Source organism: Chiloscyllium punctatum, chromosome 7 (assembly GCF_047496795.1).
Source record: "Chiloscyllium punctatum isolate Juve2018m chromosome 7, sChiPun1.3, whole genome shotgun sequence".
NCBI lineage: Eukaryota > Metazoa > Chordata > Chondrichthyes > Orectolobiformes > Hemiscylliidae > Chiloscyllium > Chiloscyllium punctatum.
Window position 1 is genome coordinate 74,955,737 of NC_092745.1, and position 18,483 is coordinate 74,974,219.

General features: G+C 42.4%; 1 protein-coding gene across 4 annotated transcripts in view; it reads left to right on the top strand.

Annotated features, from left to right (window-relative positions):
* The window catches only part of raver2 (ribonucleoprotein, PTB-binding 2), a 95,671-nt gene that overhangs the window by 66,703 nt on the left and 10,485 nt on the right, over positions 1 to 18,483 (top strand). For 2 of the 4 annotated variants that reach the window (XM_072574055.1, XM_072574056.1), the window contains 2 exons: positions 5,301 to 5,417; positions 15,891 to 15,983. In XM_072574055.1, the coding sequence (XP_072430156.1) occupies positions 5,301 to 5,417; positions 15,891 to 15,983 (210 nt within the window). The remainder of the gene's footprint in view (positions 1 to 5,300; positions 5,418 to 15,890; positions 15,984 to 18,483) is intronic. The other 2 variants (XM_072574058.1, XM_072574059.1) reach the window with 1 other exon arrangement.

An 18,483-nucleotide genomic window follows, 5' to 3' on the forward strand; every position in this document is an offset into this window, starting at 1 on the left:
ACAGCTGCCATGCCATGGTGCCATATCTTTGCAAGTCTATCTATCCTCTCTGCAGACCCACCACCATTTACTTTGTACAGCCCTAGTTATTCACTCTGTCAGGACACCCATGCCTGGACTAGTGAAGCCCATTCCACTAGAACAACTACCTATTACTCAGCTCTGGTGCTAGTTTCCCATTTCTCCAATGCTGATCTTTTGAGAGATATGTTTAACTCTGACTTTATTTACCTCTACCAAATTAGCATAGGATAGGCGAGAGACTATTACATGGACGGTTTGACTTTAGCTTTTAATTCTTCAAATTCTTTCAGCAGCACCTCTTTTCTAGACGTGTAAATATTGTGGTTCCAACATGGAACCCAGGTTCACTGCTTTTTGTCATTTATATTAATGATATTGAATTGAATATAGGAGGTATGATTAGTAAAATGATATGAAAATTGGTGGTATAGTGGACGTTGAAGGAGGTTGTGTCAGGGTATAATAGAACCTTGATCAGATGGAGATTAATTTAGATAAATGCAAAGTGCAGCACTTTGGAAAGGGAAATCAGGGCAGGACTTATACTTTTAATGGTAAGGTCCTGGGGAGTGTTGTAGAATAAAGAGTTTTTGGGGTGCAGGTTCATAGTTTTTGAAAGTGGAATTGCAAGTAGATAGGGTTATGTGAAGAAAGTATTTGGTGTGCTTGCCTTTATTGGTCAGTGCATTGAGTATCGGAGTTGGGAGGTCATTTTGTCGGTGTCCAGGATATTGGTTAGGCCTCTTGGTGAATGCTGCGTACAGTCTAGCCTCCCTGTTATAGGAAAGATGTTGTGAAACTCGAAAGGATTTGGAAAAGATTTACAAGGATATTGCCAGGCTTGGAGGGTTTGAGCTATCAGGAGAGGCTGAGTCTTTTTTTCCCTGGAGCATTGGAGGGTATAAGGTTAACTTGTAAGGATTTATAAAATCATGAAGAACATGGATACGGTGTGTAGTTAAGGTTTTTTCCCCACAGTAGTGGAATCCAAATCTAAAAGGCATCAGTTTAAGCTGAGAGGGGAAAGATTTAAAAAGGACCAGAGGGCAGCAACTTCACACAAAGGGTGGTGCGTGTATGGAATGAGCTGTGGCGGCTGGTAAATTACAGCATTTAAAAGGCGTTTGGATGTGTGAATGAAATAGGAAGGGATTTGAGGAATATGGGCCAAATGCTGGCAAATGAGACTAGATGAGTTTAAAATATCTGACTGACATAGACCGCGTTGGACTGAAGAGTTATTTTTGTGCTGTATATCACTGACTCTCTGGCTAATGAAAACTGGAGTCCACCCCTCCCTACTAAAGCGTTGAGGGGATGTCCTTAATGTTGGCACCAGACATGCGTCGCGACAACTTTACTGCCTGTCGATGGCTTCAGAGAACAGAATCTATCCTTTTTAGTTATACTGTCCTCTTCTACTAATACGTTTCTATTTCCTTCCCAATCTTGAAACACTGTACTATGTAGTGCGTTGTCAACGTGTTGCAGTTCTTGCTCTTTCCCTTGCCCTTGAGCTTTCAAAAGCCTTGTAATTGTTGAACAGTTGCAAGGGCTGAAATTCCTCAAATGCTCTTATACCTGACTTGGGGTCATACCTTTCTGACTCTGCCCAAATTCTGGGTTCCTTAATCAGGAGTGTGACTGCCTCCTGGAACAAATTATCCATATGCTGCCTTCTCTGGTGTGGTGCAATGTCTGCAGCATAGTCTACAGCTATTCAGCTATGAAATGGAGCTTAATGAGTTGCAAACACTGAATACAGATGTATTTATTCTGGATCACCTTGATGTTCAGCAGCTCCCACATGCTGAGCAGGAACACATCACTTTTCCTGCCATTACATAGAATTAATTTTTTTCCTTTACGCCTGTGGTATCCTAGTATCCTTGCTTTTTACATTTTTGTAATTGTTTTTGCACTGGTATCAATTTTCTACTTAAACTATTTTTTAATATGGGGTGCAAGTCTAGAGATATAAACAATCAGGCTCAATACTCAACAATTCTTGTCAATTAGCTGTTTTTCCTGCATTCATGTTACATGGTTCATGAAGCTACTCTGCTGGTCTTATTGCAGGTAGGCCTCTTAATCTGCATCTTTTATCCTCCCCTCACTACTTGCTCAAAATATGCTATTTTATGACTTAAGAATTGAATAAGGTTTAATAATTTGAGATACTCATCGATTAACCAGTTGAGACCAAGAATCAGTTTTTGAAGGCTGAAAACATTTTCAGATGAAAGCAACCACAATGCCTCTTACTCAACTGAATTTCATATCTTGTCAGAATGCAAGCAAGATATTGTAAGTTGCATTCAAAAATTCTGATTAAATCTCGTCTTTACTGTCAGTTTCACACTTCAATAACTTTTTTGTGATAACCAAGATCAAATACTTAGTCTGAAACATATGTAAATATTGTTTACTTCTAGATGTTATTCAAGAGTGTTCTTAGGTTAAATGTTCCCTCTCTTGTTTCTACTTCAGGTCTAAATCTACTCTCTTTCACCAATTTCTGTTTTATCACAGAAAGCTAGTTTGCAGGTGCAGCAGGTAATAAGGAAAGAAAGTGATATTTTGGCATCTATCGCTAATGGTATAGAGTATAAAACTAGGGAGGTGTTGTTTCAGCTGAACAAGGCATTAGGGAGAATACACCTGGAATACTGTAAGCAGTTTTGGCCCCCTTGCTTCAGGAGGGATGTAGTTGTATTGGAGGCAGTTCACAGTTGGTTTACTAGGTTGATTCCAGAGGTAAAGGTTTTATCTTTTGAAGACAAATTAAGCAATTTAGGCCTATACTGTCTGGCATTTAGAAGAATAAGAAAGATTGAATTGAGATGTAAGGTACTATGGGGGATTGACAAAATAACTAGGGAAATTGTTTTTTCATGTGGAGCGGTCGAGAATGAGAGGTTCCAGCTTTATAAAAGTGGATAGTAGACTTAAAACAGATGAGAAGTTACTTCTCAGAGTTGTAAATCTGTGGAATTCACCAGTCCAGAATGCAGTGGATGCCAAGATAGACCATTTTATGGATTTGACAGACACATTTTTAATTGGTAATGGATTGAAGGATTATGGGGAGCAGGCTGGGATGAGATCAGTTATGATCATAATTAAATGGCGCAGTAGGCTTGAGGTTGAGTTACCTACTCCTGTTCCTAGTTTGATTAGATTAGATTCCCTACAGTGTGGAAACAGGCCCTTCGGCTCAACCAGTCTACACCGACCCTCCGAAGAGTAATCCACCCAGACCCACTACCCTCTGACTAATGCACCTATAGTTTTGGGCAATTTCGCATGGCCAATTCACCTGACCTGCATATCTTTGGACTGTGGGAGGAAACTGGAGCACCTGGAGGAAACCCACGCAGACACGGAGAATGCAAACTCCACACAGACAGTTGCCCGAGGCTGGAACCTGGGACCCTGCTGCTGTGAGGCAGTAGTGCTAACCACTGAGCCATTGTGTCGCCCCAGTGGGACCGTGCAGTAGTTGAAATGTCTTATTGTTTCTTTCTATGAAAGCAAATAGAAAAATGTAAAAGGGTAGGTTGCAAAGGAAGTATTAACAAAATGAAAGGCAAAACTCGACCCTTGATTGCAGGTAATACACGAGCAATGATCGAGAAAGAAATACTTGAACGTAATTAAATTGAAACACAATTAAAGAAGGCTGTAGACAGGCTAAAGAGAGAGTATTAGAGGTGTGTGATGACTTATTGGAGCTGGAAAGAAATAACAATTAAATTTAGGCAGATGATAAAGTTTTTGACAGATAGTGTGCAGGAAAGGTAATGATATTTACTATTGTTTGAAGTAGTACAGACAAAACATAAGAAATTTCACATTGATCCATATTGAGCGAAATCCTCAAGATAAAGACAAATGAAGGACCAAATTTTGGTTACATTATTCCAATGGAGAGAAGAGCATTGCTGCAGCCTCGACTTGCCTTTTAAATGCTGTTGCAAAGGGAGCATGATTTCAGTGAAGATTAATTCTTCTGCTGACTCTAGTTTTTCTTGGACAAGTCTCTGCTATTTTGTAACTGAAGTCTCTAGTATAGAATTGACTAAAGGCAAGGGGACATATTCTAGGCCATTATGATATTTGAGTAAAGAATGCTTTGGAATTGGTGTGTACAGGAAAAACTCTAGAAGTAGACTAAGTAACAGAACGTTTAATCAAAGGCCAGAAATCTTCAGAGCTGCATCAAAATCCCTATTTCTGATCCACATCAGACTAGGAATTGGCCACATAGATTTTGGAGAAGTTTCCCATGTGAATTTATAGGGTAGGAGTCTTCCCAGCTGAGCAGCGCAGTCCAATGAAGGAAACAAGACAGGCTGGAACAGAGGGAGTCAGTGCTGTTCAGAATTCAGTATTCAGTGTTTTGGTGGACTTGAAGCCAATTTGGTAACAAATGAGAGAAGTGAGTGAGGAGTAGTGGTTGGGTAGGGGATTAGAGAAGCAAATAATTAGGAGAGGCATGGTGGGGGCAACCTAGTTCTGCATCAGATTTTCTTAACATACTTTGTACTATCACTGTTCTAGTGATTGTTTGAAGTTGCTCCCTTCCTTTGACTCTGTTTTTTTGACTATTTTTGCGATGCTTTTTGTGTAGTCTGTAAAAACTGATGCAAAATATTAATTGAAATTGTCATTTCCCTATTTCTAATGTTAATTCCCCAGTCTTAGACTTTAAGTCACCATTTGATGGAAGACCTTTGCAGCATGCCTACCTGCTCCATCTTTAACTCCCTTTCAACTCTGATCACTGCAAAGTGAATGCTGCACTTTGACTGCAGTAGCGGAAGTGCAGTGTGGCAAAATGTAGGGGAAGGTTGTGAAAACACTCAGTTGCTCAACGTTTGAAACAAGTGGTGCCAAAGAGAATCGTGTCCTATTTCAAATGTAGCAAAAGCAATCATAAGAGACCACAGCATGTATGTTAGACATCCCTGCACTAGTACTTAACTCTGTATTGGTGAAGATGGATATTAGGGATTTAGTCACTTTTAAAGGTGGGGGGGGTGGTGAAAGTGGAGGATGGTAGGGAGAGATTGGGGTTTTTTTTTGCCACTTTAAGCACGTGTGCATTACTTTTTATATTTCAATGTGTAAAAGATTTGTTTTGCCTGCTGAGAGCTACTATTGTGAAATTTGTTGAGACGGTGGATTGAGATACCTAAAAAAGCAACAGTTTCATTGAGCCACATATTCCTAACAACTCAAAGCTAAGGTGTTAAGTTGTAATTTCCTTCCAGCACACGTCTGTAAATACCAATGTGGACTATAGTATGGCAGTGCAAGTGGTGCCTTCGTATTATGCTGGAAGTCAAACCTATTACCCTGGAAGCATTCAAAGTGGCCAAACCACCAAGGTAGGATTAATGAATACTGCAAAGTTTGAATGATATTGATTAATTGGCAAGTGCCTAAATGCACTATTTCCCTGACACACTTTGGTCAAATTCAGCACCAGCAGTGGGTGAGAAGAACAAAGATGGGAGCTGCAGCCAAGTCTAAAGAGGCAACCAAGAATTTACAAAACGGGTCATGTTATAGAGTCAGGGTCATAAGCACAGAAACAGGCCCATTGATCCAACTTGTCCATGCCGACCAAGGTTCCTAAACTAAACTAGTCCCATTTGTCTGCATCTGGCAATATCCCTCTAAACCTTTCCAATTCGTGTACCTAATCTAATGTCTTTTAAGTGTTGCAATTGCACTTGTCTCTACCACTTCCTTTGGCAGTTCTTTTCACATATAAATCGCCGTCTGTGTGGGAAAAGTTGCCCTTCAGGTTCCTTTTTAAATTTTTCTCCCCTCACCTTAAAAATGTGCCCTTTAGTTTTGAGCTTCCTTACCCTAGAGAAAAAAAAACCTTAGGTATTCATCTTACCTATGCCCTTCATCATTTTATAAGCCTCTATACGGTCACCTTCTGGCCTATGCTCCAGTAAGAAAAGGACCCAGCCTATCCAGCCTCTCTTTATAACTCAAGCCTTCAGGCGAGGTGATGGCCAATTGGTATTATCACTGGTCTGTTAATCCAGAAACCCAGCCGTTGGCTGCAGGACTTAAGTTCGAATCTTGCCATGTCAGATGGTGTAACTTGAATTGAATAAAAAGGGCATCTGGAATTAAGAGTCTAATGATGACCATGACTTTGAAGCCAATTGTCAGAAAAACCCATCTGTTTCACTAATATCGTTAAGGGAAGGAAACTGCCATCCTTACCTGCTCTGGCCTACATGACATTCCAGACCCACAGCAGTATGGTTGACGCTTAACTGCCGTCAGGGCAATTAGGGATGGGGCAATAAATACTGATCTAACTAGATTAGATTCCCTACAGCGCAACAAGTCCACACTGACCCTCCGAAGAGCAACCCACCCAGACCCTTCCCCTAGCCTAGACTTACCCCTTACTAATGCTTCTAACATTATGGGCAATTTAGCATGATCAATTCATCTGACCTCCACATCTTCGGATTGTGGGAGGAAACCGGAGCACCCAGAGGAAACCCATGCAGATGCAGGGAGAATGTGCAAACTCCACACAGACAGTCGCCTGAGGCGGGAATCGAACCCTGGTCCCCGGTGCTGTGAGGCAGCAGTACGAACCACTGAGCCACCATGCCGCTCAAATACCTTCATCCTGTGAATGAGTAAAAGAAACCCTCCAGTCTTGGTAACATCCTTGTAAATCTTACTTATACCCTCCCCACTTTAATAATATCCTTCCTACAGCAGGGTGACCCAAACTGTGTACGGTACTCCAAAAGGTCACCTCTCAACCAGACACTGGAATAAGGGAAGTAAATATATGGCTAAAAAAGTGGTGCGGGAAAGAGGGGTTTCTTTTCATGGGCACTGGTATCAGTATTAGAGCAGGACACCACTGGTGCCAGTGTTCTAGCAAAAAGGGTAAATAGGGTGGTCAACAGAACTTTTCAACTAGGAAGTTGGGGGTGGGGGAGCGCGGGTATTGTGTCATGGAGGAAAGGGAAGGGAAAAACTCCAAAAAGTATAATGACGGCAATGGGAAGCAAAGCTACAGGTTAACATGAGGTGGATTCTGCATTGAAAGATATGAAAGATAAGAAAAGAAAGAAGAACTCAACAGAGGGTATTAAAGTCTACTCACACAATAGGACAGTGTGGCGAAGGTCAGGAATCAAACTCCAAACACACTGAATAAATGAATAACAATGAGAAGAGGAACAGTCAATTACAAGACTGAAGGTGTATCTGAATGCGTGTGGTATAAGAAATAAAGTTTTCACAGTGGAAGACAGGAGTAATATCCCAAAAATTAAAGGGTGTCACGGGGCTGAGTTGAGTATGGTTGCCATTACGAAAGAGATAGTGCTAGAAAAGTTAAAAAGTCTTAAAATTGATAAATCTCCTGGCCCCGATGGGATACACCCTAGAGTTCTGAGAGAGGTTGCTGAGGAAATAGCAGAGGCATTGGTTGAGATCTTTCAAGAGTCACTGGAGTCAGGAAAGGTCCCGGACGATTGGAAGATGGCTGTAGTAACCCCCTTGTTCAAGAAAGGATCAAGGCAAAAGATGGAAAATTATAGGCCAATCAGCTTAACCTCGGTTGTTGGTAAAATTCTAGAATCCATCATTAAGGATGAGGTTTCTAAATTCTTGGAAGAGCAGAGTCTGATTAGAACAAGTCAACATGGATTTAGTAAAGGGAGGTCATGCCTGACAAACCTGTTGGAATTTTTTGAAGAGGTAACAAGTAGGTTAGACCAGGGGAACCCAGTGGATGTGGTCTATCTGGACTTTCAAAAGGCCTTTGATAAGGTGCCACACGGGAGACTGCTGAGCAAGGTGAGGGCCCATGGTGTTCGAGGTGAGCTGCTGGGATGGATTGAGGATTGGCTATCTAACAGAAGGCAGAGAGTTGGGATAAAAGGTTCTTTTTCAGAATGGCAGCCAGTGACGAGCGGTGTCCCGCAGGGTTCGGTGCTGGGGCCACAGCTGTTCGCATTATATATTAATGATTTGGATGAGGGAACCGGGGGCATTCTAGCGAAGTTTGCCGATGATACAAAGTTAGGTAGACAGGCAGGTAGTACTGAGGAAGTGGGGAGGCTACAGAAGGATCTAGACCGGTTGGGAGAGTGGTCCAGGAAATGGCTGATGGAATTTAATGTGAGCAAGTGCGAGGTCTTGCACTTTGGCAAAAAGAATATAGGAATGGACTACTTTCTAAATGGTGAGAAACTTAATAAAGCCAAAGCACAAAGGGATCTGGGAGTGCTAGTCGAGGATTCTCTAAAGGTAAACATGCAGGTTGAGTCTGTGATTAAGAAAGCGAATGCAATGTTGTCTCTTATCTCAAGAGGGTTGGAATATAAAAGCAGAGATGTACTACTAAGACTTTATAAAGCTCTGGTTAGGCCCCATTTGGAGTACTGTGTCCAGTTTTGGTCCCCACACCTCAGGAAGGACATACTGGCACTGGAACGTGTCCAGCGGAGATTCACACGGATGATCCCTGGAATGACAGGTCTAGCATATGAGGAACGGCTGAGGATACTGGGATTGTATTCGTTGGAGTTTAGAAGATTAAGGGGAGATATAATAGAGACGTACAAAATAATACATGGCTTTGAAAAGGTGGATGCTAGAAAATTGTTTCTGTTAGGCGAGGAGACTAGGACCCGTGGACACAGCCTTAGAATTAGAGGGGGTCATTTCAGAACGGAAATGCGGAGACATTTCTTCAGCCAGAGAGTGGTGGGCCTGTGGAATTCATTGCCACGGAGTGCAGTGGAAGCCGGGACGCTAAATGTCTTCAAGGCCGAGATTGATAGGTTCTTGTTGTCTAGAGGAATTAAGGGCTACGGGGAGAACGCTGGCAAGTGGAGCTGAAATGCGCATCAGCCATGATTGAATGGCGGAGTGGACTCGATGGGCCGAATGGCCTTACTTCCACTCCTATGTCTTATGGTCTTAAATTAATTTGAAGCACAAATCCAAATTAGCAGGTATGATGAGGTGGGCATCATGGAGATGTGGCTGCAAAATAAACAGGACTAAGAGCTAAATATCTAAGGATATATGTCCTATCAAAAAGACAGGCAGAGAGGGGGGGGTAGGTATGCTTTATTAGTGAAAATGGGACTGGGAGAATCCAGTTGGTAGTGGATCGCAAGAAAAGGAATTTGTGGAATGTCCATGAAATGGCTTTTTGAAGCAGCTTGTAGTGGAGCCCAATAGGGAACAGCCAATTCTGTATTTAGTGCTGTGCGACGAGGCAGACTTGATAAGTGAGCTTTAAGGTGAAGGAGCCCTTAGAAGGCAGTGATCATAACATGATTGAATTTACTGTGCAATGTGAGAGGGGGAAGATGGAATCAGATGTAACTTTATTACAGTTGAATAAAGGCAACTAGAGAGGCATGTGGAAGGAGCTGACCAAAATTGACTGGGAGAGGAGCCTAGCAGGAAAGACAGTGGAACAGCAATGGCAGGAGTTTGTGGGAGGCATAGCAAAAATTTATCCCGAGGAAAAAGAAGCATACCATCTGGAGGATGAGTCGACCATGACTGACCAGGGAAGTCAAGGACGGCATAAAAGCAAAAAATACGGCATATAATGTGGCGAAAGGCAGTGGGAAGCCAGAGGATTGGGAAACCTTCAAAGACCAACAAAGGGCGATGAAGAAAGGAATAAGGAGGGAGAAGATTAAATATGAGAGCAAGCTGGCCAGTAATGTTCGGGAAGATTGCAAGAGTTTCTTCAGATATCTAGAGCAAAAGAGGCACAAGTGGACATTGAGCTGCTGGTAAATTATTCTGGAGAATTGGTAATGGGGAGCAAAGAAATGGCTGAGGAACTGAATGAGTACTTTGCATCAGTCTTCAGTGGAAGACGTTAGTAATTTCCCAAAAATTCGAATGTTTAGGAGCAGAAATGAGTACAGTGGCCATTACCAAGGAGGTGCTAAAAAAACTGGTCTGAACGTGGATGAATCATCTGGACCAGATGGGCTGCACCCTGGAGTTCTGAAAGATAGCAGAAGAGACAGTCAAGTCTTTCGTAGTGATCTTTCTGGTATCACTGGAGTCAGGGAGGGTCTCTGCATGAGAAAATAGCTAATGTAACCTCCCTGTTTAAGAAGTGAGCATGGCAAATGTTTCAGTACAGATGTTTCAGTAAGATTAGGGAGGGTGGTAAAAAAGGAGGGGGGGTGGCATTGCTAATTAGAAATGGTATAACGGCTGCAGAAAGGAAGTTTGAGGGGGATCTGCCTCTGGAGGTAGTATGGGCTGAAGTCAGAAATAGGAAAGGTGCAGTCACCTTGTTGGGTGTTTATTATAGGCCCCCCAATAGCAGCAGAGATGTGGAGAAACAGATTGGGAAACAGATTTTGGAAAGGTGCAGAAGCCACAGGGTCGTAGTCATGGGCGACTTCAACTTCCCAAATATTGATTGGAAGCTCTTTAGATCAAGTAGATTGGATGGGGCGGTGTTTGTGCAGTGTGTCCAGGAAGCTTTTCTGACGCAGTATGTAGATTGTCCAACCAGAGGGGAGGCCATATTGGATTTGGTACTCGGTAATGAACCGGGACAAGTGGTGGGCTTGTTAGTGGGTGAACATTTTGGTGATGGCGACCACAATTCTGTGACTTTCACCTTGGTTATGGAGAGAGATAGGTGCGCACAACAAGGAAGTTTCTACAATTGGGGGAAGGGAAATTACGATGCTGTAAGACAGGATTTGAGGAGCATACGTTGGGAGCATAGGCTGTCAGGGAAGGATGTGGTGGAAATGTGGGACTTTTTCAAGGAGCAGATACGACGTGTCCTTGATATGTATGTACCGATCAGGCAGGAAAGAAATGGTCGTGTGAGGGAGCCTTGGTTGACGAGGGAGGTTGAATGTCTAGTAAAGAGGAAGAAGGAGGCTTACATAAGGTTGAGGAAACAAGGTTCAGACAGAGCAGTGGAGGGATACAGGATAGCCAGAAGGGACCTGAAGAAAGGGATTAGGAGAGCTAAGAGAGGGCATGAAAAATCCCTGGCGGATAGGATCAAGGATAACCCCAAGGCATTCTATGCGTATGTGAGAAACCTGAGAATGACGAGAACGAGGGTAGGTCCGATCAAGGACAGTGGTGGGAGACTGTGTATTGAGTCGGAAGAGATAGGAGAGGTCTTGAACAAGTACTTCTCTTCAGTATTTACGAACGAGAGGGACTGTATTGTTGAAGAGGAGAGTGTGAAACGGACTGATAAGCTAGAAGAGATATCTGTTAGGAAGGAAGATGTGTTGGACATTTTGAACAACTTGAGGATAGACAAGTCCCCCGGGCCTGACGGGATATATCCTAGGATTATGTGGGAAGCAAGAGAGGAAATTGCAGTACCGTTGGCAATGATCTTCTCGTCTTCACTGGCAACAGGGGTGGTACCAGGGGACTGGAGAGTAGCGAATGTTGTGCCCCTGTTCAAAAAAGGGAATAGGGATAACCCCGGGAATTACAGGCCAGTTAGTCTTACTTCTGTGGTAGGCAAAGTAATGGAAAGGGTACTGAGGGATAGGATTTACGAGTATCTGGAACGGCACTGCTTGATTAGGGACAGCCAGCACGGATTTGTGAAGGGTAGGTCTTGCCTTACAAGTCTTATTGAATTCTTCGAGGAGGTGACCAAGCATGTGGATGAGGGTAGAGCAGTGGATGTAGTGTACATGGATTTTAGTAAGGCATTTGATAAGGTTCCCCATGGTAGGCTTATGCGGAAAGTCAGGAGGCATGGGATAGAGGGAAATTTGGCCAATTGGATAGAAAACTGGCTAACCGGTCGAAGTCAGAGAGTGGTAGTAGATGGTAAATATTCAGCCTGGAGTCCAGTTACAAGTGGAGTTCCGCAGGGATCAGTTCTGGGTCCTCTGCTGTTTGTAATTTTTATTAATGACTTAGATGAGGGAGTCGAAGGGTGGGTCAGTAAATTTGCAGATGATACAAAGATAGGTGGAGTTGTGGACAGTGAGGAGGGCTGTTGTCGGCTGCAGAGGGACTTAGATAGGATGCAGAGCTGGGCTGAGGAGTGGCAGATGGAGTTCAACCCTGCCAAGTGTGAAGTTGTCCATTTTGGAAGAACAAATAAGAATGCGGAATACAGGGTTAATGGTAGGGTTCTTGGTCAGGTGGAGGAACAGAGGGATCTTGGGGTCTATGTACATAGATCTTTGAAGGTTGCCACTCAGGTGGATAGAGTTTGTAAGAAGGCCTATGGAGTATTATCGTTCATTAGCAGAGGGATTGAATTCAAGAGTCGTGAGGTGATGTTGCAGCTGTACAGGACTTTGGTTAGGCCACATTTGGAGTACTGTGTGCAGTTCTGGTCGCCTCACTTTAGGAAAGATGTGGAAGCTTTGGAGAGGGTGCAGAGAAGATTTACCAGGATGTTGCCTGGAATGGAGAGTAGGTCGTACGAGGATAGGTTGAGAGTTCTCGGCCTTTTCTCGTTGGAACGGCGAAGGATGAGGGGTGACTTGATAGAGGTTTATAAGATGATCAGAGGAATAGATAGAGTAGACAGTCAGAAACTTTTTCCCCGGGTACAACAGAGTGTTACAAGGGGACATAAATTTAAGGTGAAGGGTGGAAGGTATAGGGGAGATGTCAGGGGTGGGTTCTTCACCCAGAGAGTGGTGGGGGCATGGAATGCGCTGCCCGTGGGAGTGGTAGAGTCAGATTCATTGGCGACCTTTAAGCGGCATTTGGATAGGTACATGGATGGGTGCTTAATCTAGGATAGAAGTTCGGCACAACATCGTGGGCCGAAGGGCCTGTTCTGTGCTGTATTGTTCTATGTTCTAAAAGACTGGACATTATAGGCTGATTAGCCTGACCTCAGTCGTTGGTAAGATTTTGGAGTCCATTGTAAAGAATGAGATTTCTGACTACTTGGAAGTGCGAGATAAAATAGGGCAAAGTCAGCATGGTTTCCTCAAGGGGGAGGTCTTGCCTGACAAATCTGTTAGAATTCTTTGAGGTGGTAATATGCAGGTTAGACCATGGACAGTCAATGGATGTTATCTATCTGGACTTTCAGAGAAGGTGCTGCACAAGTGGCTGCTGAGCAAGGTAAGGGTAGTAGAGGGAAGGTACTAGCACGGATAGAAGATTGGCAGTCTGGCGGATAGCCAGAGAATGGGGATAAGAGTCCTTCTCAGGATAGAGGTGAAAGTGAGGACTGCAGATGCTGGAGATTAGTGTGGTGCTGGAAAAGCACAGCAGGTCAGGCAGTATCCGAAGAGCAGGAAAATAGACATTTCGGGCAAAAGCCCTTCATCAGTCTTTCCTAATGAAGGGCTTTTGCCCGAAATGTCAATTTTTCTGCTCCTCGGATGTTGCCTGACCTGCTGTGCGTTTCCAGCACCATTGTAATTTTGACTTGTCAGGATAGTACCCTGTGTTAGGCTTGTGTTGGGACCACAACTTTTCACTTTTCCTTAATCGAGATAGTTAATTATACTGGCTAAGTTTTCAGGTGATTAAAGGTAAATGGAGGGGCAGGTGGTACAGAGGCTGCAGAAAGATTCAGACAGGTTAGGAGTGTGGGCTAAGTCGCAGATGAAATACAGTGTGGGAAAGAATGAAGTCATGCACTTTGGTTGGAAGATTAGAGGCCTGGATTATTTTCTAAATGGGGAGAAAATTCAGAAATCTGAAGTACAAAGGGAGTTGGGAGTCCTAGTCCAGCGTTCTCTTAAGGTAAACATGCGGGTTGGTTTGGTAATTAGGAAGACAAATGCAATGCTGTCATTCATCTCGAGAGGGCTAGAATGTAAAAGCAGGGGTGTATTTCTGAGGCTTTATAAGGCTATGGTCAGACCATATTTAGAGTATTGTGAGCAATTTGGGCCCTGTACTCAGAAAGCATATACTGACCCTGGAGCAGGTCCAGAGGAGGTTCACGAGAATGAACTCAGGAATGAAAGGCTTAACACATGAGGAACATTTGAGGACTCTGGGACTATACTCAATGGAGTTTAGAAGGATGAGGTTGTGGGGGGATCTAATTGAAACTTACAGAATACTGAACGACCTGGACAGAGTGGACATTGGGAAAATGTTTCCATTGGCAGGAGAGACTAGGACCTGAGGGAACAGCCTAAGAGCAAAGGGAAGACCCTTTAGAATGGAGGTAAGGAGAAACTTTAGCCAGAGAGTGGTGAATCTATGGAGTTCATTGCCACAGAGGGCTGTGGAGGCCAGGTCATTGAGTATATTTAAGACAGAGATAGGAAAGTTCTTGAATGCCAAGGGGATCAAAGCAGGAAAATGGAGTTGAAAAACCTAACGGCCATGATCGAGTGATAGAGCAGACTCCATGGGCTAAATGTCCTAATTTCTTCTCCTATGGTCTTAAGGCCTTAAAAGTGGCCTCACCAATGTCCTGTACGATTGCAGCATGATGTCTCAACTCCTATACTCAATGGTCTGAGCAATGAAAGCGAGCATGCCAAATGTGGTCTTTACCACCCTGTCTACCTGTGATGCAACTTTCAACAAACTATGTACCTGAATTTCTAGGTTTCTCTGTTCAACAGCACTATTCGGAGCCCTACCATTAACTGTGCAAGTACTGCCCTCGTTCATCTTAACAAAATTCAGCACCTTACATTTATTGAAATGAAACTCCATCTGCTGCTCCTTAGCCCAGTGGCCAAATTGATCAAGACCCTTTGTAATCTTAAATAACCTCCTTCACTGTCCACTATCCCACCAATTTTGGTGTCATCAAACTTACTAACCAGGCTTCCTAAATTCTCCTCCAAATTGTTTGCACAACAGTGGACCCAGCACTGATCCCTATGGAACCTTCCACCACCACCACCACCTTCTATCTCCTACCCTCAAGCCAGCTTTATATCCAGTTGGCAAGCTGTCCCCGAATCCCATGTGATCTAACTTTAGTAAAGCCTTCAGTAGATTCCACTTGGTAGACTGGTTAGTAAAGCCTATGTAGACATTATCTACTGCTCTGCCCTTATCTATCCTCTTGGTCACATCTTCAAAACACTCAATCAAGTTGCAAATTAAAATCAATATTGATACTAAACGCAACTCTTTCAAAATGCTTGATAGCGAATAACCACTTGCTGCATCCAACTTTCCCCACACAATTGAAAGAACTCAAACGGACCATTAGGAAAGGGGCTAACTGGAAAATTCATGCCTGATCCCCCATGGCTCCTTAGATCCGCACAAAGAAGAGCTACTTTGAGGAGACTGTCAAGATTTCCCCCCAAAGGGTGCTTCACTGGAGTAGTAAATTTTAATCTGAATTAAATCCTGCGCTCCATAGAATACTTGATAGTATTCTATATTAAAATTTCCTTTGAGTGTCGTCTTTCTAAAAATTTGTGTGTTTTAAATAAATAACTCAGTTAAGTTCTATAGCCCTCAAAGTAAAATTAACATCTGATGTAGCATTAAACCATCTGGAGCAGCAACGCACAACATTTAATTTTTTTTCAGTTCCTTCCGGTTCAAATGTGAAAATATCACCTAAAGTGCAGATCCTCATTCACATCAAAGGATCGGAAACCGTACCCAGGGGCATTGAGACTAAATTTGCTGTTGGCACTGCAATTGATTAAGATTTGTTTATTTCTCAGTTTTGCTTCTAATCTCTCACATTACCTGAAGTGAACCTGGTCAACATTAACTGGCTTGATCACTGTCAAGCTGAATAACTAATATCAACTGAGGCAGTACTAATATAATTTACTTCATTGTCTAGCAACAAGATATTACAAGTTTAGCCAAGTTTCTGAATCTAACTTTGATTCATTTTAACCTCTTGGTAGGGGTCTCCTTGTGCTACATCGCAGCAGTCACTTGCTCCAGGGGCTGGAATCCTGGGTCCAGCACCAATGGGAAACCCGATGTCTAATGTCAAGGTACATTTCAGATCCACTTTAATTGACTGGTAAAAATTTGAATATGTACCTTTCTAGTGTTTTTGAATTGATTTTTATCTATTTGCAATGTTTCTTGTGGCAACTCACTCAGGTTTGCTGTGTAGGCATGGGTTGGAATGGACTAGAATTGATTGTTTTCTGTAGCATTGAAGAGTTTGAGTAGAATAAATCTCCTGTAATACCATAACCCAGAGCATAACATATCTCCTGGTTTGTTGACTCCTTAGATAAGACATTAATTTGAGTAGTTGTAGTGGAGGTGATGATTTATAGAATCATAGACATTACAGAACAAAAATAGGCCATTTAGACCATCATACAGGTTGATAACTCCTCATCTGACTTTTGACCCATTAGAAGGAACACTGGTATTTACTTCAAGAATGGCAAAATTGACTAATACAAAAATTATGCTGAATTTATATCATCTTGATTGGATTGGACTTGTACATATTTTAAAAAGAGAGCAAGACATGGAAGACATTAAAAAAAATAAAATTTATTTGAAAAGGTTCAGATAATAGCTTATATCTATTTTAAGCTAGGTTTAATTTCCCTTGTAAAGGAAGGCTGAAGAGTGACCAAATAGAGCCCTTTAAGATTGAGAGGTTTTGATGTGAGTGTTTCCAGTTGTGGGGACAAGTAGAATTGAAGGCCAAGAATGATTTCTAGTCATAAAGCTATCTTTAATAATAAAATGCCTCATGCTTTGTAGATGTGTTCACAAATTTGGAATGAACACACTAGTGGAGAAACTATAGAGTTCTGACGAGTCCTATCTCACTTAATGCTAGTGGATTCTTTCTTCAGAGATGCTGCCAGACGTGCTGCGTTTCTCCAGTGTTTTCTGTTCTTATTTCAGATTTGCAGCTTCTGCAGTATTTGCTTTCTGAATTTAAATTTTGGCTTGGTCAGAGACTTGCAATTTAAGCAATTTCTTGAAGGGAAAAGAGAGGGGTAAGGTTTAGGGCCAGAAATTCATAGCTTGGCTCCTTGGAAGCTGAAAACCTGACCTCTAATTAAAGCAATTAAAATTTTGAGGCTAGAATTATAGGAGCACAGCTTGTCATCTTGCAGAACTGGATGTCATTAGAAATGGAAGGGAGCAAATCATAACGGGATTTGAACAAGGGATGATAGGTGAATAGAGCTTTAGGTGTGTAAGACAGTCAGCAGCATAACTTTAGTAGACATTGGGTTTATGGAAGGTTGGTCAGGTTTAGCTAGTAAAGCATATGTTAGGATAGTTGCCTTCAGTCATAAAGGCATAGAGTGTATCTGGGAGAAGTAAGCTGAGGCGGGGGTACAGTTTGGAAATAGAGGAGAAAGTAAGTGTTGTTAGCATGGATATAAAGGATTAATGGCTTTGGATGGAACTACTGAGTAATGGGCAGAGCTCAAAGATATGTACAGTGGCACAAAGTGTAGATAGTTTTATCAGTCTAAGATTGTGGCCAAGTACTGGATGCACTGCCAGGGGTTCTGAAGCTAAATCTTGATGTTGAAGAACTGGAGGAATTTTCATATTATCTAGCGCATTATATTCTGCAGTTAGCCTGACCTCTGTGTTGTAATACCATGATAAGTAAATGAGAAGTAGAGTTATCAATGTGCATGTGAAAGCAATACCATTTGACATTGTCTCCGAGGGAGAAAGTGTGTAAATTGACAAGAGAAGGTAGGTCATGGATCTAAATCCTCATGAACCTCCTAAAGGTGATGAGAATATGATGGTAATCCTGGTTTGTTTGAATAGGTTGAAATGGGGTCATATAATAGATTGACCAGAATATTGGAATAGAGGATTTGGGACACGCTTGTAATGAACGATAAAGATAAGTTGAAGTAAGTAGGACTGATATACCATTTTCAGAATGTTTACTGTTACTCCAACTAGACTGGTGAAGGATGTGTGAACTGGATGGATGTAAACTCTGACATTGAGAAAGATAGGAATGGAGCTCAGTGGCACTGAAAAGGTTGAACCATTTCTAATGGAACTATAGTCTATTCAATGTCATTCCAAAATCTACTAAGGTGAAAAACTTGCCTGATTCATGGGACCTCTTCATTCCTGAATCTGAAGGCACCTCCTTGCTTGTGTAGTTCCTAATTGAAAAGAGGTTCATAGTTCTGACAAGCTAGCATCTGATGAGCCTACATTACACGCAAAAGGAGTTTCTGATGCTTGCCATTGGGAAATTATATCCACCTTTAAAGTTCCAAGAACCTAATTGCAAACTTTCAGTCAGCAGTAGGGAAACTGATTTTTGGCCTCTTGCCCAATTATGTTCCCCTGCCTGTTTCCTGCTGCTTGTTGGAGATCAGTGATATAAATTCCATAGAATTGTCACTGCACTGCAGTAAACAGATAGAACTAACTTTGAATTGGGACAGTGGCATACCTACACTGATGATGTCATTGGACTCATAAATCAGAGGCCCAGACTATGCACTGTAACACAGGTTCCAATTTCAC